The sequence below is a fragment of the Epinephelus fuscoguttatus genome, linkage group LG9 (assembly GCF_011397635.1).
Source record: "Epinephelus fuscoguttatus linkage group LG9, E.fuscoguttatus.final_Chr_v1".
Taxonomy (NCBI): domain Eukaryota; kingdom Metazoa; phylum Chordata; class Actinopteri; order Perciformes; family Serranidae; genus Epinephelus; species Epinephelus fuscoguttatus.
Window position 1 is genome coordinate 24144368 of NC_064760.1, and position 22192 is coordinate 24166559.

The 22192-nt window shown below is 42.0% G+C and overlaps 3 protein-coding genes and 1 pseudogene across 5 annotated transcripts in view; all 4 read right to left on the reverse strand.

Moving 5' to 3' along the window:
- The window catches only part of LOC125894504 (protocadherin alpha-C2-like), a 232042-nt gene extending 216201 nt beyond the window's left edge, over window positions 1-15841 (reverse strand). Inside the window, exon 1 of one of the 3 annotated variants that reach the window (XM_049585962.1) lies at window positions 13318-15841. In XM_049585962.1, coding sequence (XP_049441919.1) covers window positions 13318-15669 — 2352 coding nt within the window. In that variant the 5' untranslated portion in view covers window positions 15670-15841. Of the gene's footprint in view, window positions 1-479; window positions 2975-10111; window positions 12602-13317 lie in introns of those variants that run through there. The other 2 variants (XM_049585961.1, XM_049585963.1) reach the window with 2 other exon arrangements.
- On the reverse strand, window positions 3675-6156 carry LOC125894993 (protocadherin alpha-8-like). Its single transcript, XM_049586759.1, has one exon. It carries the CDS (start codon window positions 6060-6062, stop codon window positions 3675-3677), a length of 2388 nt encoding a protein of 795 aa, XP_049442716.1. The 5' UTR covers window positions 6063-6156.
- LOC125894994 (protocadherin alpha-3-like) lies at window positions 6790-9313 on the reverse strand (annotated as a pseudogene).
- On the reverse strand, window positions 15796-18940 carry LOC125895035 (protocadherin alpha-3-like). The gene is made up of 2 exons (XM_049586806.1): window positions 16580-18940; window positions 15796-15885 (listed from the first exon to the last, which is right to left on the reverse strand). The coding sequence occupies exons 1-2, from the start codon at window positions 18938-18940 to the stop codon at window positions 15796-15798; spliced, it is 2451 nt and encodes an 816-aa protein (XP_049442763.1).
- Between the last annotated feature and the right edge of the window lie 3252 nt (window positions 18941-22192).

Below are 22192 nucleotides of genomic sequence, written 5' to 3' on the forward strand. Positions count from 1 at the left end.
ATGTTCAAATAATTTGATGATGTGATGGTTTGATGTTCAGCTGTGACACATTCTCATTATTTGTTGACTTTGATCAGACAATGTTGAGAACTGACATTGAAACTGTCAAGTTTAGTTTTATAGTTTTTCTGTAAACAATAAACTATAATTTGTATTTGTTTGTATCTGTCTAATGCAACATGAAACACAAAAAATTTTTCCACAAATATTTCATGTTTTGGTTGTGAAATGAGGATGTCCCTCACCACACTGTCATTCTGTGCAGGAGTAATTTAGACAAACAGTGAGGGTATAGCAGAGAGCACAGCGTGGCTGCTGTAGACGGTGCATGACACTTAAAAAGACATATCCAAGTTTGTTTTGAGTTATGCTCTCTATGCTAAAGGTTTGAAAGTAAGAGGCAAACTTTGAGCAAAGTACAACCAGACAAGTGTATGATCATAAACAATGCGTGTAAAATAGTGTTGTTAAAGTCTTACCTCTCCAGATCCCCTCCTCCTGTCAGGGAGCACTAGTGTATTCGCATGGCTGCCAGGGACTATAGTAGATCCTATACTCATCCTGGGTCCAACTAACATGTAGCGTTTGTCTCCAGATCTGTACTGGATGCTGTGACACAGTGTCCCATCATAATTAGCCTCTTGCAGATATTTGGAAGTATAGTCTGTGGATTTGGAGCACTGCATTGCAATCAGCAAGATGATACTGATGATAAAAAGTAGAGAAACTGAGCCCAAAGTTATCATGAGGTAAAATGTCACATTGTCCTCCTCGTCAACTTTAGTTGCACTTTTAACATCAGAAGCTGCAAAAGCCTCTCTGGGCTCCACAAGTTTGACAATGACAGTAGCTGTTGCTGAGAGTGAAACGTTGCCATTGTCTTTGACCAGTATGAGCAGTTTATGCTCAGCCTCGTCTGTCTCTGTGAATGAGCGAAGTGTTCTGATCTGTCCTGTATAGCGGTCCAAAGCAAAGAGACTGTGGTCAGTGACTTCCTGCAGTGAGAAGAGTAACCAGCCGTTATATCCTATATCAGCGTCATAGGCTCTGACTTTAGTCACCAAGTGTCCTGCGTTGACATTGCGGGGAATCTCCTCCACACCTTCAGCAGAACCGTTGGAGCTGACTGGATACAGGATGACTGGAGCGTTGTCGTTCTGATCCAGAATGAACACGTTCACTGTCACGTTGTTGCTTAGTGACGGAGTTCCTGAATCTGTGGCGACAACTTGGAACTGGAAAGTTTTCACTGTTTCAAAATCGAAACTTTTTAGCGCGGAAATGTGTCCATTATCTGGATTTATATTGAGGAAAGATGCCATGTCAGTATGACCGCCCTCCCCTCTCATTATGCGATAGGACACTGCAGCATTGTCGTTTAAGTCTTTATCAGAGGCACTCACTGAAAATATCGATGTACCAGGAGCATTATTTTCCGTCAAATATAATTCTAGGGGACTGTGTGAGAACTGGGGGATGTTATCATTCACATCCGATACCTGGATGCTCAAAGTTTTGAATGTGGAAAGTGGAGGCTCACCGTAGTCTGTAGCCGTTATCGAGATATCATAATGTGACACAATTTCTCTGTCCAGTGTTTCTTTTGTCACTAAGGAATACATGTTTTCTTTGAACGACGGTTTTAATTCAAATGGTACGTTCCCTATCAGACTGCACGTGACTTTGCCATTCAGTCCAGAATCAATGTCTGTAACACTAATAAGAGAGATCACCGTACCATGTTTTGAATCCTCTGGGACCATGCTGGATATTGATGTCACCTCTATTTGCGGTTCATTGTCATTGACATCCTGGATCTTTATTATAACTCTGCAGTCCGTTGTCATCGGAGGCTGCCCTCTGTCAGAGGCTTGGACGTCTAACTTGAAAACATCAGCTGTCTCATAGTCTATTTGTCCTTGAACTCGGATTTCACCTGTGTTTCTATCTAGACTAAATAGCTCCAACACCTTGGAATTAATGTCTCCTCCAAAGGCATACTCCACATCCCCATTACCCCCCTCATCAAGATCAGTTGCTTTGACTTTTATTACAACCGTATCTAGGCCGACGTTTTCTTGTAATGTCACAGAATAAACTTCCTTCGAAAAAGTAGGTCTGTTATCATTAATATCAAGAACTTTTATGGTGAGATTAAGATTTGCAGACTTTGGCGGTGTCCCTCCATCCATAGCGGTTAAAACCAGGCTGTGGTTTGTTTTCTGCTCTCTGTCCAAGTGCCTCTGCAACACTAAGAAAGGGATTTTATCCTCTCCCCTTTCTCGAATTTCAAGGTTAAAATGATCGTTTTGACTAAGTTTATAGCGCTGGACCGAGTTTATTCCAACATCAGGATCACGGGCGCCTGGTAACTGAAATCGTGCACCTGCTAAAGTATTTTCTGCTATTTCTATAACCTTTTCTTTCTCTGCAAACGTAGGTACATGATCGTTTGCATCCGTTATTTCCACTGTGACATAATGGATTTCAAGTGGATTTTCAACAACGACTTTCAAATCTATTAAACAAGCACCGTTTCTGTCGCACAGCTGTTCTCTGTCGAGATTCTTATGAACATACAGAAGCCCATTGTTCGGGTTTACCTCAAACAGCGCGTCCTGAGCTCCGGACACAATACGAAAACGCCTGTTTGTCAGTGAACTCACATCAAGGCCCAAATCCTTAGCGGCGTTTCCAATAACAGCTCCCAGTTTAACTTCCTCTGGAGTCGAGTATTTTAACTGAGCTAAAATCAGCTCGTCAAAGCAGAACAGCAGAGAGAAAAGCAGAGGGCGCGACCAAGACATCATTTTTCCTCTTTGTCCTTTGTCTCCTTTAGCGTAATCATTTGAAATAGCATCCACAGATATCTTCCACTGAAAACACTTTCCAGATGTCCTGAGGTTATATTCCAGAAAACCACGTTCGCGTTAGAAATGTACAGATCAGATCCGAAACGACGGCATCCTTTGTGGTCGAGCTGAAAAACACACTCTGAAAGGGGGCTGAGTCTATTGCTGACTGAAGCTTTAGCAGTTCCCTACTGTAACACTGACACCCAGTGGACCAGGCGATGTTACAGTATAAGAGAGAAAGAGAACATAAAACATGATTCTAAGGAGCAGAAGCCTCTCCAGTCACGAGGGTACAAGCAGAAAATATAGGCAGCCCACGGCAAATGAAACAACCTGTTGCCTGTCGCCAGCACTGAAGTATTATTTCTGTCCAGGACTATGATGTAGTCTAAGACACATGAGACAAACGTTCAGCACCATGGACAGGGCAGAAACCTAAGTGTTTCTATGGTAGCCTTATTGAACCAAGAATCTTTTCAATTCTTGTTAGCATATATTCAAAGAGCTCTCTTTTCTATCCTAGATTCTTTTGAATCACCACAACGTTACAAAATCACTACGAAAAGACTTCAATGGCATGGACAAAGGTACAACACAAGATATGCTGTCACACTGGATTAAATGGCCAGAACACGCTTCCCAACTTGAAAAAAGGGAAAGCACTAAATAGTAAGGAGACGTTAAACAAAACAGCGCTCTTAAATATAAAGCAAAGAGTTTGTTTTAAAAATGAATCACCATATTATTTATTTTACAGGAAGTATAAGCAAGCCAAAAATGAGTAACTATATTAAAGTGGCAATTTAAGTGATGCAGTAGCTAATGAGACGTATAGTTGTACTTTGATCTTACCTCCTCAGATCCCCTCCTCCTGTCAGGGAGCACTAGTGTGTTGGCATGGCTGCCAGGGACTATAGTAGATCCTATACTCATCCTGGGTCCAACTAACATGTAGCGTTTGTCTCCAGATCTGTACTGGATGCTGTGACACAGTGTCCCATCATAATTAGCCTCTTGGAGATATTTGGAAGTATAGTCTGTGGATTTGGAGCACTGCATTGCAATCAGCACGATGATACTGATGATAAAAAGTAGAGAAACTGAGCCCAAAGTTATCATGAGGTAAAATGTCACATTGTCCTCCTCGTCAACTTTAGTTGCACTTTTGACATCAGAAGCTGCAAAAGCCTCTCTGGGCTCCACAAGTTTGACAATGACAGTAGCTGTTGCTGAGAGTGAAACGTTGCCATTGTCTTTGACCAGTATGAGCAGTTTATGCTCAGCCTCGTCTGTCTCTGTGAATGAGCGAAGTGTTCTGATCTGTCCTGTATAGCGGTCCAAAGCAAAGAGACTGTGGTCAGTGACTTCCTGCAGTGAGAAGAGTAACCAGCCGTTATATCCTATATCAGCGTCATAGGCTCTGACTTTAGTCACCAAGTGTCCTGCGTTGACATTGCGGGGAATCTCCTCCACACCTTCAGCAGAACCGTTGGAGCTGACTGGATACAGGATGACTGGAGCGTTGTCGTTCTGATCCAGAATGAACACGTTCACTGTCACGTTGTTGCTTAGTGACGGAGTTCCTGAATCTGTGGCGACAACTTGGAACTGGAAAGTTTTCACTGTTTCAAAGTCGAAACTTTTTAGTGCGGAAATGTGTCCATTATCTGGATTTATATTTAGGAAAGACGTGACGTCATTTTGACTCCCTTCTCTCACAATATGATATGAAATAGCTGCGTTATCATTCAAATCTTTGTCCGTTGCGCTGACAGAGAACACTGAGGCTCCAGCAACGTTATTTTCTACCAGGTAAAACTGTAATGGATTTTGAGAGAATTGTGGCCTGTTGTCATTTACATCTGATATCTGAATGTTTAGATTTTTAACAGTAGATAAGGGAGGTTCACCACAATCTGTAGCTTTTATTGTAATTTCATAATGTGACACCTCCTCTCGATCCAAAAATCCCTTCGTGACAACTGAATATATGTTCTCCTTATAGGAGGGCTTTAATTCAAACGGCACCTCTGAGGTTATGCTTAAAATAATTTTTCCATTGACACCAGAGTCTTTATCCCTCACAGTGATGAGAGAAATCATTGTGCCAGGCTTTAAATCTTCAGACACTGTATTTGACAGTGACGTGACTTCTATTTCCGGTGGATTATCATTAATATCTTTGATTTTTATAACAACTCTACACTCACCTGTCAGTGGAGGTGTTCCTTTATCTGACGCCTCCACGTCCAGTTTATAAACATCGTTTTCCTCATAGTCCACCACTCCTTTAACTCTAATCTCTCCAGTTAATTTGTCCAATTCAAAAACATCATATACTTTTTCCTTTAAAGTTTTTCCGAGGCTGTATTCAATTTCACTGTTGGTGCCTTCATCGGGATCCGTCGCATTCATTCTGAATATTGAAGCACCGATTGGAACATTTTCTTTTATTTCTATTTGGTAGGTTTCCTGACTAAACATTGGACGATTATCATTACTGTCAAGAACAATAATAGAAACATTCAGTGTCCCTGATCTTGGAGGTTTGCCTCCATCAACTGCTGTAACCAGCAGCGTGTGTTTGTTCTTTTCTTCTCTGTCTAACGATTTCTTCAACACTAAAAATGGTATCTTATCCTCGTCGCTTTGGCGGATGTCTACTTCAAAATGTTCATTTGATGTTAAAGTGTATGTACGAATAGAGTTAATTCCAGCATCGGGATCACGAGCAGTGTGTAGTTGAAATCGCCTTCCAGGTAATGTTTGTTCAAATATTTCAAATATCTGCTCTTTTTCGCGGAAACTAGGAGAGTGATCATTTACATCTGTAATTTCTACAACAACGTAGTGTATTTCCAGAGGGTTTTCCACTATGACTTTTAGCTCTATGAGGCATGCACCACTTCCGTGACACAGCTCCTCTCTGTCGATTTTCTTATGGACATACAGAGCCCCATTGTTCTGGTTTACCTCAAAAAATGTATCCTTAGATTCAGAAACAACACGGAACCGTCGAGCAAACAAAGAGGTGATTTCAAGGCCAAGATCCTTCGCAACATTTCCAACAGCAGTCCCATCTTTCACCTCCTCTGGAATAGAATATCTTATTTCTGCCAAAGTCTGTTTCCCGACAAACAACAGTAGAGCCGAATGAAAAGCAAACCAGCAGCAGAGCCTTCGTCGAGTTTGCCTTTCAATCCCCATCGTTATCCGACAGCACAGTAATACACAACAAAACGTCACTGTAATAAACGTCTATATGATACCCACTATGTGTGGCATATTTACAAAGAGCATAATTCCGTCCGGTGGCGAGCTGGATTCAAATGCCTGTTTTGCCTTTTTCTGGGGACAAACAAAAGCTTTGTGAGGGGAGGGACGAAGTTTCCTTTGGTTTCCCAATATAATACTGACACCCGGAGGTTACTGAGAAAAGTACAAGTCTACATTTTGATAAATACGATTTCAGCATATAAACGCCCGATTAAGGTTCTAACATTGTGTGGCAAACAAAATAAAAGTACAGTGTCTCTAGATTATATGTAAAAAGTTGTTGAGGTGAAGTTGTTTAAAATACTTCAGTTAATGGGTTTCCAACACGTTTCTGTCCGTAACTTCTTCCACCATGTTCTATGTGTGGGAGTGTTGGCGGGAGAAGGGAGGATTGCGTTTCAGCACCATGGATAGAGCTCTTAAACAGGAGTTTTGCCTGTCTAAGTGTTGTTTATGAACATAATACAGGGCCCACATTTTATTTGCAATTCTTAGGCGCTGTAATCTGTGAAAAATGAAAAGCCAAATCATTTCTGTACCACACACAATCAGGCAAAGATTGTGGTCTTAAAAATGGTTGGCATAAGGTGAACCATTTTACGTATTTGAAATGCTTGGTATTTTACAGCTTGAAAATAAGGAACTCGTGGTAAGTGAGTTATGCGCAAGACTGTATAAACAAAATGAATGAAGCTTTTCCAGATCCCCTCCTCCTGTCAGGGAGCACTAGTGTGTTGGCATGGCTGCCAGGGACTATCGTAGATCCTATACTCATCCTGGGTCCAACTAACATGTAGCGTTTGTCTCCAGATCTGTACTGGATGCTGTGACACAGTGTCCCATCATAATTAGCCTCTTGGAGATATTTGGAAGTATAGTCTGTGGATTTGGAGCACTGCATTGCAATCAGCACGATGATACTGATGATAAAAGTAGAGAAACTGAGCCCAAAGTTATCATGAGGTAAAATGTCACATTGTCCTCCTCGTCAACTTTAGTTGCACTTTTAACATCAGAAGCTGCAAAAGCCTCTCTGGGCTCCACAAGTTTGACAATGACAGTAGCTGTTGCTGAGAGTGAAACGTTGCCATTGTCTTTGACCAGTATGAGCAGTTTATGCTCAGCCTCGTCTGTCTCTGTGAATGAGCGAAGTGTTCTGATCTGTCCTGTATAGCGGTCCAAAGCAAAGAGACTGTGGTCAGTGACTTCCTGCAGTGAAAGAGTAACCAGCCGTTATATCCTATATCAGCGTCATAGGCTCTGACTTTAGTCACCAAGTGTCCTGCGTTGACATTGCGGGGAATCTCCTCCACACCTTCAGCAGAACCGTTGGAGCTGACTGGATACAGGATGACTGGAGCGTTGTCGTTCTGATCCAGAATGAACACGTTCACTGTCACGTTGTTGCTTAGTGACGGAGTTCCTGAATCTGTGGCGACAACTTGGAACTGGAAAGTTTTCACTGTTTCAAAGTCGAAACTTTTTAGTGCGGAAATGTGTCCATTATCTGGATTTATATTGAGGAAAGACATGACGTCACTCTGACTCCCTTCTCTCACAATATGATATGAAATAGCTGCGTTATCATTCAAATCTTTGTCCGTTGCGCTGACAGAGAATATTGAATTTCCAGCAACGTTATTTTCTATCAGGTAAAACTGTAATGGATTTTGGTCGAATTGTGGCCTGTTGTCATTTACATCTGATATCTGAATGTTCAGGGTTTTAACAGTAGATAAGGGAGGTTCACCACAATCTGTAGCTTTTATTGTAATTTCATAATGTGACACCTCCTCTCGATCCAAAAATCCCTTCGTGACAACTGAATATATGTTCTCCTTATAGGAGGGCTTTAATTCAAATGGAACATCTGAGGTTATGCTTGATATTATTTTTCCATTGACACCAGAGTCTTTATCAGTCACACTAAGCAGTGAAATGACTGTACCAGGCTTTGAGTCTTCAGATACTGTATTTGACAGTGATGTGACTTCTATTTCTGGTGGATTGTCGTTGATGTCTGTAATTTTTATAACAACTCTACACTCACCTGTCAGTGGAGGTGTTCCTTTATCGGACGCCTCCACATCCAGTTTATATACATCGTTTTCTTCATAATCCACCACTCCTTTAACTCTAATCTCTCCAGTTAATTTGTCCAATTCAAAAATATCATAGACTTTTTTCTTCAGATTTTTTCCGAGGCTGTATTCAATTTCGCTGTTGGTGCCTTCATCGGGATCCGTTGCATTCATTTTGACTATTGACGTACCGACTGGAACATTTTCATTGATTGCAATTTGGTAAATCTCCTGAGTAAACACTGGGCGATTATCATTACTGTCAAGAACAATAATAGAAACATTTACCCTGTCTGATCTTGGAGGTTTGCCTCCATCAACTGCTGTAACCAGCAGCGTGTGTTTGTTTTTTTCTTCTCTGTCTAACGATTTCTTCAGCACTAAAAATGGTATTTTATCCTCGTCGCTTTGGCGGATGTCTACTTCAAAATGTTCATTTGATGTTAAAGTGTATGTACGAATAGAGTTAATTCCAGCATCGGGATCACGGGCAGTTTGCAGCTGAAATCGCTTCCCTGGTAATGTTTGCTCACCGATTTCAAAAATCTGTTCTTTTTCGGGGAAACTAGGAGAGTGGTCATTTACATCTGTAATTTCTACAACTACATAATGCATTTCCAGAGGGTTTTCAACAAGGATTTTTAGCTCCATCAGACACGCACCACTACCGTGACACAGCTCCTCTCTGTCGATTTTCTTATGCACATACAGAGCTCCATTGTTCTGGTTTACCTCAAAAAATGTGTCCTTTGATCCCGAAACAACGCGAAATCGCCGGTCAGTTAACAAGGTGATGTCAAGGCCAAGATCCTTCGCAACATTTCCAACAACAGTTCCTTCTTTCACCTCCTCTGGAATAGAATATCGTATCTGAGCCAAAGCCTGTTTTCCGATAAAAAGCAGCAGAGCCATATGAAACACAAACAACCAGCACTCCCTCGTTCCATGTTTTCTGTCAGTCCCCATCGTTATACCACAGCTTTGAGGAAAAACAAGTAAAGCTGCAAGTGAGACGAAAAATGGTCTATGTCAAACCCGCTCAGTAACGCATAGCTACAAAATGCATAATGTGAATCCATCGGCTGGTGTGTATGATTCCAATGCCTGCTCTGCTCTCGATGGCAAACAAAAGCCTCTTCATGGGAGGGACAAAGTCTTCTATCGTTTCCCAATATTACAGTGACACCCGGAGGACATTCAAGGATCGTAATAGACTATATGCATATATATTCGAGGATATACTGCCCTTTTCTCCCAAATCATAATTTGTGACTTATGTCGTGAAATTAGTATGTCCCTGTTACATTATATAATATGCCAGTGGACACATGGGACCTTAAAAGAAAAACACGATTTTAACTTTTTTTTGTTGTTGTTCCTCTCTGTCTCTCTGTTATTGTGTGTGTGAAGTGGCAAGTTTCCACAGATTACTTGTCTTTAACACGATTTTTATTCGCTCAAATTCTCAATTTCCAACATAGGTTCAGTGATGACTTAAAATATTTTCTTTTTAATATTAATATATATTATTGTATTAGTTTTTGGTTTGACACAACTAGTGACAGTGTTTCAGTAACAAAGGAAAGCAGTCACAATTAGGCTCACATGAACTGTTTTTTTCAGTGACATGTAGCTCAGTATTTAAATAAAAAAGCTCATACAAACTGCTCACACAACTCAACAGACACACCACCATCTTCATACCTCCCTATCCGTTATTGGTGAGAATTCCATGGACTGTTTGGTGACGCAACTGTGACCAAGTCTTAAAAGAGCAATGATTTCTAAGTATGTCTCTTTTGCTTAATAACAGAAAGGCCAAAGCGTTTCAGCACCATGGACAGCGGTCACAATCAAACCAGGAGCTGTATTTGTTGGAGTAAGTTTTCAAAGTCTTACCTCTCCAGATCCCCTCCTCCTGTCAGGGAGCACCAGTGTGTTGGCATGGCTGCCAGGGACTATAGTAGATCCTATACTCATCCTGGGTCCAACTAACATGTAGCGTTTGTCTCCAGATCTGTACTGGATGCTGTGACACAGTGTCCCATCATAATTAGCCTCTTGCAGATATTTGGAAGTATAGTCTGTGGATTTGGAGCACTGCATTGCAATCAGCACGATGATACTGATGATAAAAAGTAGAGAAACTGAGCCCAAAGTTATCATGAGGTAAAATGTCACATTGTCCTCCTCGTCAACTTTAGTTGCACTTTTAACATCAGAAGCTGCAAAAGCCTCTCTGGGCTCCACAAGTTTGACAATGACAGTAGCTGTTGCTGAGAGTGAAACGTTGCCATTGTCTTTGACCAGTATGAGCAGTTTATGCTCAGCCTCGTCTGTCTCTGTGAATGAGCGAAGTGTTCTGATCTGTCCTGTATAGCGGTCCAAAGCAAAGAGACTGTGGTCAGTGACTTCCTGCAGTGAGAAGAGTAACCAGCCGTTATATCCTATATCAGCGTCATAGGCTCTGACTTTAGTCACCAAGTGTCCTGCGTTGACATTGCGGGGAATCTCCTCCACACCTTCAGCAGAACCGTTGGAGCTGACTGGATACAGGATGACTGGAGCGTTGTCGTTCTGATCCAGAATGAACACGTTCACTGTCACGTTGTTGCTTAGTGACGGAGTTCCTGAATCTGTGGCGACAACTTGGAACTGGAAAGTTTTCACTGTTTCAAAGTCGAAACTTTTTAGTGCGGAGATGTGTCCATTATCTGGATTTATGTTTAGGAATGCTGCAATTTTAACTTGACTTCCTTCATCTCTGACTATATGATAAGTCAACGCCGCATTTTCATTCAGGTCTTTATCTGAAGCAGTGACAGAAAATATTGAGTTTCCAGGCACGTTATTTTCTACTAGGTAAAGTTCAATTGGATTATGCAAAAACTCTGGCATATTATCATTCACGTCAGAAACATCAATACTCAGAGTTTTGAATGTGGAGAGAGGAGGCTGACCACAGTCTGTAGCTGTTATTGTGATGTCATAATGCGAAACTGATTCTCGATCCAAATGCTGCTTCAACACCAACGAGTACATGTTATCTTGATATGATGGTTTTAACTCAAATGGCACATTATCAGAAAGACTGCATATTACTTTACCGTTTAAACCGGCGTCTTGGTCTGTGATGCTTATAAGAGAGACCACAGTCCCAGGTTTTGAGTCTTCAGACACCGTGTTTGACAGGGATGTCACCTCTATTTGAGGTTTGTTGTCGTTTTTGTCGAGCACTTTGATGATCACCCTACAATCAGTACTCATTGGAGGCTGACCTTTGTCAGTCGCATGGACGTCTAACTTAAAAACCTCAGTCTTCTCAAAGTCAATGTTTCCTTTTACTCGAATTTCTCCAGTGTCTTTATCTAAACTAAACATGTCGTATATTTTCTGGTCAAGCTGACCACCGAATGAATACTCGATCTCTCCATTTGCACCTTCATCCGCATCAGTTGCCTTCACCTTAGTCACACTTGTACCTGCATCTACATTTTCAGGTATTGTCACTGAATACACGTCATGACTAAATGTGGGATGGTTATCATTTGAATCAAGAACAATGACTGTGATATTAAGTGTCCCTGATCTCGGTGGATTTCCGCCATCAACTGCTGTCAGAATCAGTTTGTGCTCATGGTGCTTCTCCCGATCCAGAGCCTTCTGCAGCACTAAGAATGGTATCTTGTCCTCTCCTCGATCTCGAATTTGTATACTAAAATACTCGTTTTGATTCAATCTATACACCCGCACAGTATTGATGACAACATCTGGATCGTGCGCAGTTGGTAACTGGAAACTTTTACCTGGAACAGTGGACTCGGAAATTTCGAATATTTTCTCTTCCTCTTTAAAGCTCGGTGAATTATCATTTACATCTATGATTTCAACCCCCACATAATGTATTTCCATGGGGTTCTCGGCTACCATTTTTAAGTTCATTAAACACGGAGAAACGCTTTCACACAGCTCCTCTCGGTCGATATTTTTATGCACATACAAGACGCCATTGTTCTGATTTACTTCAAACTGAGCATCTTTAGATCCCGAAACAATACGAAACCGTCGTTCCTTCAGAGAACTGATGTCCAGTCCTAGATCCTTGGCGACATTTCCAACAACAGATCCCACTTTTACTTCCTCTGGAACTGTATATTTAATCTGAGCTGAAACCCGCTCCACGAAGCCGATCATCACAGAAAAATAGAGGGCTAACCACCAGGACTGTAATCCTCGTCTTTGTCCTCCGGCTCCCATCGTTTCAGTTCTAATTATTATCCTTATATCCAGTCACAGGTCCTTAGGAAGAACGAAACTGTCTAAGCCACAAAATATATCGTTGAAATATATCCCATGATTTCAGTTTGTCTATGTACAATTCCAACAATGGCAACACTGGTTTCTCTTGAACGTGCTGTCTCTTCTGTGTCGAACTGAACAAAACCTCTGTGGAAGGGGCAGGGCCATCGCTACAACACAACAGTGTACGCTGATATGACACTGACACCTTGTGGACTGGGAACATTATGACCGCCTACAATAATTTCTCTCTGCATTTATGTATTTCGCTGCCAGATAGCTAGTTTCCCTTAGTTCCTGTGTAGCATGACAAACTATTTACAGACTCTGAAACGTGTTTAATCAAGTTTAGTCCTCGAAATCCATAAGATTTAAAATTCTGAAACGAAACTTTCTGACATTCTCACGTGAAGATCACTGCAGTGACCAAGGTGACAGTCAGCACCACGGACAGCGCCACGCCATGTTGGTATGGCTGTCCTCGTGGAGTAGCCCATAAGTATTGCTTTACAACTTGAATCCCAGCTATAAAATCACCACAATGTAACCAATATACTACACTTTAACAGCAGTGTAAACCTTGGATAGCATCACAGAATATGGTGTCATGTTCATAGCTTGAACACATTTCAAGAGAGGTAGAAAAGGACACTGGTATGACGTGCATGAACATTTGAGATAGTTTGTTTTGTATGTTTCTAAATGTAGTCAAATATGTTGTGAGTAAATTTCGTTAATGTGACCCGCAGTAAGTTCTTTGTGAGGTCATGAAGATATTTTTAATTAAAATCGAAACATGGACTTACCTCTCCAGATCCTCTCCTCCTGTCAGGGAGCACTAGTGTGTTGGCATGGCTGCCAGGGACTATAGTAGATCCTATACTCATCCTGGGTCCAACTAACATGTAGCGTTTGTCTCCAGATCTGTACTGGATGCTGTGACACAGTGTCCCATCATAATTAGCCTCTTGGAGATATTTGGAAGTATAGTCTGTGGATTTGGAGCACTGCATTGCAATCAGCACGATGATACTGATGATAAAAAGTAGAGAAACTGAGCCCAAAGTTATCATGAGGTAAAATGTCACATTGTCCTCCTCGTCAACTTTAGTTGCACTTTTAACATCAGAAGCTGCAAAAGCCTCTCTGGGCTCCACAAGTTTGACAATGACAGTAGCTGTTGCTGAGAGTGAAACGTTGCCATTGTCTTTGACCAGTATGAGCAGTTTATGCTCAGCCTCGTCTGTCTCTGTGAATGAGCGAAGTGTTCTGATCTGTCCTGTATAGCGGTCCAAAGCAAAGAGACTGTGGTCAGTGACTTCCTGCAGTGAAAAGAGTAACCAGCCGTTATATCCTATATCAGCGTCATAGGCTCTGACTTTAGTCACCAAGTGTCCTGCGTTGACATTGCGGGGAATCTCTTCCACACCTTCAGCAGAACCATTGGAGCTGACTGGATACAGGATGACTGGAGCGTTGTCGTTCTGATCCAGAATGAACACGTTCACTGTCACGTTGTTGCTTAGTGACGGAGTTCCTGAATCTGTGGCGACAACTTGGAACTGGAAAGTTTTCAGTGTCTCAAAGTCGAAACTTTTCAGCGCAGATATTTGCCCCGTGTCTGAATTGACATTCAGAAAAGACGTTACGTCACGATGCAGCCCGTCACCTCTCACTATGTGATATGTTATTACTGCATTTTCATTCTGATCACTATCAGAAGCACTGACAGAAAATATCGATGCGCCCGGGGCATTGTTTTCTACCAGGTAAAGCTCAAAAGGATTCTGACTGAAAAACGGCCTGTTGTCATTTACATCTGACACCTGAACACTCAGGGCTTTTACAGTAGAAAGTGCAGGTTCACCACAGTCAGTAGCTGTTATTGTGATGTCATAGTGGGACACAATTTCTCTGTCCAAACGCCCCTTTGTGACAAGAGAGTACATGTTTTCCTCAATGGATGGCGTCAAATCAAACGGAACATTATCTAAGATTTTACAAATCACTTTCCCATTAACCCCTGAATCTCTGTCAGTAACACTGATGAGAGAGATAACAGTACCAGGCTTTGAATCCTCGGGCACTACATTGGACAGTGATGTTACTTCAATGCCTGGCTGATTATCGTTCACATCTTTTATTTTTATCACAACTCTGCTTTCAGCCGTCCAAGGTGGCTGACCTTTATCTGATGCCTGCAGATCTAGTCTATAAATCTCGGTGTCCTCAAAGTCCACTTTACCTTTTACTCGTATCTCACCAGTGACGCTGTCTAATTCAAATATATCGTGCACTTTTTTCTTTTGTGTTTTTCCAAACATGTATTCAATTTCGTTGTTAGAACCTTCATCTAAATCTGTAGCGTTTAAGTGTATTACAAGAGTTCCTATCGGCGCATTTTCATCCAGTGACACTGTGTATATATCTTTACTGAACACAGGGCGATTATCATTTATATCTAGCACTGTGATAGTTAAATTAAGGCTCCCAGATTTTGACGGACTGCCCCCATCGATAGCGGTTAACACCAAGCGGTGCTCTGCCTTTTGCTCCCTATCCAAAGGCTTTTTCAGCATTAAAAATGGTAGCTTATCCTCTTCACTGTCTCTTATTTCAATATCAAAAAAATCAGTCTGGCTCAGCTTATGTAATCGGACAGACTGTGTACCGACATCGGGGTCTCTAGCCGCATGAATTTTGAAACGAGTACCTGGAGGTGTATTCTCTGCTATTTCCAGTCGCTGCTCGCTCTCCGGAAAAGTCGGTGAATGGTCATTTACATCCGTTATTTCAACCCCTACGTAGTGTATTTCCAGCGGGTTTTCTACAACAATTTTCAGGTTTATCAAACAAACCTTGATCCCATCACAGAGCTCCTCTCGGTCCATGATTTTCCCAATATACAGCACTCCATTGTTTTGATTCAACTGGAACAGAGCATGGTTGGGCCCCGAAACAATACGAAACCGCCTGTCTGTCAAAGTGCTAACATCGAGCCCTAAATCCTTGGCAACGTTTCCGACAGGAGATCCCACTTGTACCTCTTCTGGAACAGAGTATCTTAGCTGAGCAAAAATCCGTTCCCCAAAGCACAGCAACAAAATCCCGGCAAACCAGCAGCAGTTCACTCGGCGCCTTTGTCCTCGTCCTCCCATTGTGACGCAAAAAATATTAACGCCTTCTTTTACACAAATAAAATAATCCAATATCTTATCGAACCAGTCTGATTAGATCCATTTCATGATTCTCAGCTATGGCCCTTCACACATAAATATGAACAGCTATTCGTATTTTCTTGATACATAGCCTACGATGTGTACTCCGTCAGCAAACCACCTCCATAAGAAATGATCCACTGATGGGCAGGGTCTCTACAGAATAAGCAACACAACCATTATCTATGCCACACTGACACCATGTGACCAGTGGGCTGCAACACCATACGAAATCCCAAGTGTTTTACTTCACTGCCTTGTTCTCTATTACAATCGACTTCTATACCTCCATGTTGGAAATACTTCAGTAGAGTAAATGCGGTGAGCTGAATAAAAATTCCCCCATAGTCTCACTCTCTGTGGGGGATGCTTGGGTATTCCTGTCCCAGCTAGTCAACTAAATGTTTGGTATGATTCTCAGCAACTCCCAGCCAGGTGTGTGGATACTGGACAATTTAAATAGGCAATACCTGCAATGATATGCATTGTGCAATGACACATGACACCGGCAACTTCAAATCATTTCGGAGTAATGTAACTGAGACAGTTTGACAGTTTGACAGTCTGTTTTCTTCTATATACTATGGTTTCACTTAGCGTAACAAAAGCGGAATGGCACTAATTGAATGAGGAAAACAAACTTCATTCAGAACAACAGGCAATGTATTTTTCATATAGGTCTATCTGACATTAGTTGTATTGCCAAAAACATCACAACATCACCAACCCACAAACAACATTTCAGCACCATGGACAGCACAGTTTCACACCAGCAAACAACATGCGTCTCCTTCCATGATTTAATATTGTTGTGCAAAAGCATTATGTAAATAATTAAAAGGGATCTTACCTCTCCAGATCCCCTCCTCCTGTCAGGGAGCACCAGTGTGTTGGCATGGCTGCCAGGGACTATCGTAGATCCTATACTCATCCTGGGTCCAACTAACATGTAGCGTTTGTCTCCAGATCTGTACTGGATGCTGTGACACAGTGTCCCATCATAATTAGCCTCTTGGAGATATTTGGAAGTATAGTCTGTGGATTTGGAGCACTGCATTGCAATCAGCACGATGATACTGATGATAAAAAGTAGAGAAACTGAGCCCAAAGTTATCATGAGGTAGAATGTCACATTGTCCTCCTCGTCAACTTTAGTTGCACTTTTAACATCAGAAGCTGCAAAAGCCTCTCTGGGCTCCACAAGTTTGACAATGACAGTAGCTGTTGCTGAGAGTGAAACGTTGCCATTGTCTTTGACCAGTATGAGCAGTTTATGCTCAGCCTCGTCTGTCTCTGTGAATGAGCGAAGTGTTCTGATCTGTCCTGTATAGCGGTCCAAAGCAAAGAGACTGTGGTCAGTGACTTCCTGCAGTGAAAAGAGTAACCAGCCGTTATATCCTATATCAGCGTCATAGGCTCTGACTTTAGTCACCAAGTGTCCTGCGTTGACATTGCGGGGAATCTCCTCCACACCTTCAGCAGAACCGTTGGAGCTGACTGGATACAGGATGACTGGAGCGTTGTCGTTCTGATCCAGAATGAACACGTTCACTGTCACGTTGTTGCTTAGTGACGGAGTTCCTGAATCTGTGGCGACAACTTGGAACTGGAAAGTTTTCACTGTTTCAAAGTCGAAACTTTTCAGCGCTGAAATGGTGCCATTGGCTTCATTTATATTTAAAAAGGAAGTTATAGTTGGCCCCGGGGTTTTACGGTCAAGTGAATATGTGACTGCAGCATTTTCACCTCCATCCGCATCCTCTGCGCTCACTGAGAAAATTGACATCCCAGCCTTGTTGTTTTCAGGCACATAAAAAGTATACGGGCTTTCAGTGAACAAAGGCCTATTATCATTGACATCTAGCACATCTACCTGTATCACCTTCGTCGACGACAGGACGGGGCTCCCTAAATCCTTCGCTGTTATTGTGATATCATACATATGTATGGTTTCCTTGTCTAGGTAGTCTTTGGTGACCAAAGAGTATGACTGTCCATCAGGGGATGGCTTTAAATCAAAAGGTAAGTCACCGGGCACACTGCAGACCACCTGTCCGTTCACACCTGAGTCAAGGTCCGTCACACCCATCAGCGCCACCACTGTGCCGGGAGGTGCATCCTCTGGGATGCGACTTGAAAGGGACGTGATGTCTATTTCAGGTCGGTTATCGTTCACGTCCTCCACTCTGACGAGCACGTTGCAGTGTGTGGAGAGAGACACGGCACCTTTGTCTGCAGCGAGGACCTTAATCTCATAGACTTGCTTTTCCTCGTAATCAAGGCCTCCTTTCACTGTTAGCTTGCCAGTTCTGCTATCCAAATCAAAGGGTTCAGATGAGAGTCCTCTAAGTTTACTCCTTAAAGAATATTCGACCTCACCGTTCAGCCCCTCATCTGAGTCAGATGCATTTACAGTCAGCAGAAATGTTCCTACCGGTACATTTTCCTTTATTGTAATGGTGTATTTCTGTTTATCACACACCGGTGAATTGTCATTAATGTCAGACACAATAACAGTGATATTAATAGTGCCAGATTTTGGCGGTTTCCCTCCATCTGTAGCTGTTAGGAGTAACCAGTGCTGAGCGGTGTGTTCTCTATCCAAAGGCCGCTGTAAGATTAGGAATGGCACCTTTCCATCCTCCCCAAATTCCTCTGTTTCCAGGCGAAAATACTGGTTATGGTTGAGCTTATATGACTGTAAGGAATTCAAACCAACATCCAAGTCGTGTGCTCCTTCCATCTGAAATCTAGATCCAACTACGGCGGACTCCAGCACCTCTAATGTGTAGTTTTCCTCAGGAAATTTCGGCGCATTGTCATTTACATCGAGTATTTCAACCACTACTTGGTGCATCTCGAGTGGATTTTCTGCAACTGCTTTCAGATTTGTGATGCACGGAGCAGTTTGTGCACACAGCTCCTCCCTGTCTATCCTCTGGTTCACTAACAAAACTCCATCTCTCGGATTTACCTTGAACAGATCCTGCTTTGTTCCCGACACCACACGGAGATTCCTATCCGTCAGTCTTCCCAGATCTAATCCAAGGTCTTTGGCCACATTTCCAACTGCTGTGCCTGATTTTAACTCCTCCTGGATGGAATATCGTATCTGAGCAGAGATTCCTTCCAGATTAGTCACTATCATCAGGGCCAGACAAAAAGAAATCCACACATCCAGCCATTGTCCTTTCATGTCCGATGTCGCCATGTTCGGGGGGAAAAAAAGGTCTTTTACCTAATGCTTAAATCCGTCAACGAAATTCTAGTGGATTTTTTCACTCTCTTCTGATGGATAACAAACAAAACAGATCTGCGGGATCCATCATCCTGACAGAGGAATGGAGGCTGTTTAGTCCGGTCTTTCAACCCGTCTCTTTGGTTTGTTACTGAATGCACATGTAAAATAGATTCCCCCCTCACACACACACACACACACACAGCCGCTGTGGGGATATACAGTGTAACAGCACCACCCATTGACACTGTGACGATGGTGCGGTGACGAACACGTTTTCTTCCAGTTTAGCCTCCAGTGTGTGATGCTGCTGAAATACTTCACATCTGGATTCAGACAGTAGAAGCTCTAAGCAGAAGTAGATGCTATGATCACACCAGTTATGGAAACGGACCTATTTCAACATTACTGTGTGTGTTCGTTAAAGGCTGCTCCTCTTTCCAAGTGTCGCATATATCTTCTTTCAAGTTGCATTTTTTAAATGCCTTATCCTGCTGTATTACATTGTTTCCCTCAACTATCCCGTGAATATTTATCGTTCAAATCACTGTTTCCAAAACAGTCGACCTTTAATATTGTTACAGGAGCCATCCATGGTGTAACATGTGTAGGTTGCTAATTTGTCCTGTAGGGGTCACTGTATTGTCCTGGGTGTCTGTCAGGTAGGAACCATTCATTGAGGGACAGGTGTTGCTAGACGGGGGAGCACACATAGTTTTTCAGGTATTTGCTGCTCAATGAAAAGGTGAAAGTTTGTACCTTTGAATGGTGTATGGACACAGATTCGTGGATGTCTGCAAGTTTTTCATTGAAGACTACAGCGGTGATAATTAAATTATGCATCAACGAAGAAGAAGGAAAGGTGGACTCTTTGTTTTTACCTGATGAGCAAAGGTCGGTTTGGTCAGGCGAGCGCGTCAATTAGTAAGTAGTCTGTCAAAGACAACATTAATACGTGTTTCTGAATTGTTTTATTTAAAACAAATCCATTGGCTCAACTTTTAAAAAGATAAGGTAACAGCTTGTATGTTTTTTGTTTATTTGTTTGTTTGTTTTATTTATTGCTTTGTTTTATTTTATTGTTTGTTTGTTTTATTTTATCTTATTTTATTTTATTTATTTTTTCTGTGGTACTTCAAACTCTGGCATTATTGAGCCAATCCTCTAAGTATTTTATAAAATGACAAATTCAATTAGTTTAGTACAACCAACATGATTTGCTTTGACTTCGAGCTTAAGCTTAAGTTGAACCAACTTAATATTTATCCAAAAGTTTTGTTGCTATATAGTGTTCAAACTATTTTATCTAAAATATTATAACTTGTTTCTTTCATTGCCATCCCTCTCAAAAATGTCAAATGTTTTTATTTTCAACCGACCATGGATCATTTTTTAGAGTGAAAAGGGGATTGCCGTGAAAGGGAAAAGTTAAACCCAACCCGTATTAACAACTGATTTACATTCCCTAGTTATGCCAACAATTATTTGTGGTTACTTCATTTATAATGCACCACTCAAATACTGCTTCAGCGTTTATTAATTTGAAAAAATATATAGTAAATTATTGGAAAATGAAGGAACCCTAAAATAAAGCAACATCTGTATTGTGTTGGTGCTTATGTTGGCAAAGCTGTTGACATTCACTCTCTCTCTGCTTAAACTCTGTGTGATCTCCTCAGCACACTCCCACAACCCTCCTCCTATTGAGGAGGTGAGCAGTGACCTCCCATGGACTAAACCTGCAAATGCATCTGTGAGGAGCCCACTCGCATCTCTGCTCAACGTGTTTCATATGACATTGTGTGTTGTGCCATGTGCCGCGGCAGTGCAAGGGCATACTCAGAAAAAAAATCACAATAGACAGTTACCATCAACAGTCACACTACAGCAACCAGGAAATAAGATGACCTACACAGAAAGAACAGTGAGTCTCCACACCTCTGCCACGTGCTACGGTTACGTCTTGGTTCTGGAACTAGGCCAAACACATACGTGCGCGTGCATGAGCGCTGCCGCATTGTGCAACACCTCCTCCCATCTCACACTGCATCATTGATACCAGACTGTTTAAAACACCTAATTCCCATTATTATGGGAATGAGGTTGCGATAATATTTAACAGAGAATGCGCATCCGATTTCTGCAAGATGCGGCTGCTGCACTGGGAAGAGAAGGGATGGGGGGGTGTTAGAATATTAAATTACAGGCAGCTCCAGAGCACACTGCGACCTCCAGCCAACAGACAGCACGTCACCATGACAACGCAGCTCCAATAGGCAGGTCGCTGTCCATGGTGCTTCCAGCACCATGGACAGCAGAGGGGGAGGGATGCAGGAGCTGGCAGAGCTGCACACAAAGAAAGTCAGCTGTATGCACATGCCCTGATGCTGCTCATTCTCTGCAACATTTAAGATACATGGTCCTCCTCACACTTGTATCCCTCTATTATGGTTTATTAAAAATAATATATGAATAATTCTGTAATCAGGGTGTCAGGAGGAAGGCATACTTGCAGCCTGGATAATGCATATATAAAACGTCACTACAAAAATCCCGCTTTTCTCAGCGTTATAAAATTACACATAGCAGATAAGACCTCAGCTCTTAAATACTAATGCAGAAAACACAATGAGGCATGATGTAAGGTGCTCATGTGTTAACCTACTAGTGCCAGCTGGTGGTTGTTCTAGTGCTTTGTTCCACATTGGTGCATCCGTTTGTGTTGTGTATCAGTGTGCTAGTCTGCCAGTGGACTGTAGAGCTGCAGACATCAGGCAGTGTGGGGGAGTCGCCTCTCAGGGTCAAGTGGTGATGAGAGAGGAAACTGAGAAATGCACAACACACAATATTATTTAAATTAGACCCCCTTATTAAAACCTTCATTTTTACTTTATTTGAAAGACATTACAAAGACGCACACATCTGAAGGGCTAAATGGGCTTGCTACTGAATGTCAGGATTTCCTGCTCACACATGACTTCATCTCTCTGGGGAGGTGATGTCATGTGTGTGTGCACACAGACAGAGACAGACACACTCATTGTTCCAGCCTCAGGAAAAAATCCTGCAAACATGCATTGTCTGCAAAACACATTCAGTCATACCTGCTGTTGAGTATTTGTATAATATTGTAATAAAACATATCCCCATATGTTAACTATACACTCATTCAGCAATTTATCTTGTGACTTTAACATAGTTCATTTGATTGTATTTAGAGCTCCA

Bases quoted from the DNA above. Each gene is read 5' to 3' on its own strand.
- LOC125894993 (XM_049586759.1), bottom strand. From the start codon at position 6,062: ATGGGGATTGAAAGGCAAACTCGACGAAGGCTCTGCTGCTGGTTTGCT.
- LOC125895035 (XM_049586806.1), bottom strand. From the start codon at position 18,940: ATGGCGACATCGGACATGAAAGGACAATGGCTGGATGTGTGGATTTCT. The intron at 15,886-16,579 runs GTAAGATCCCTT...CTTATTCTGTAG, and splicing joins GGAGGAGGGGATCTGGAGAG to AGACCCTGCCCATCAGTGGA.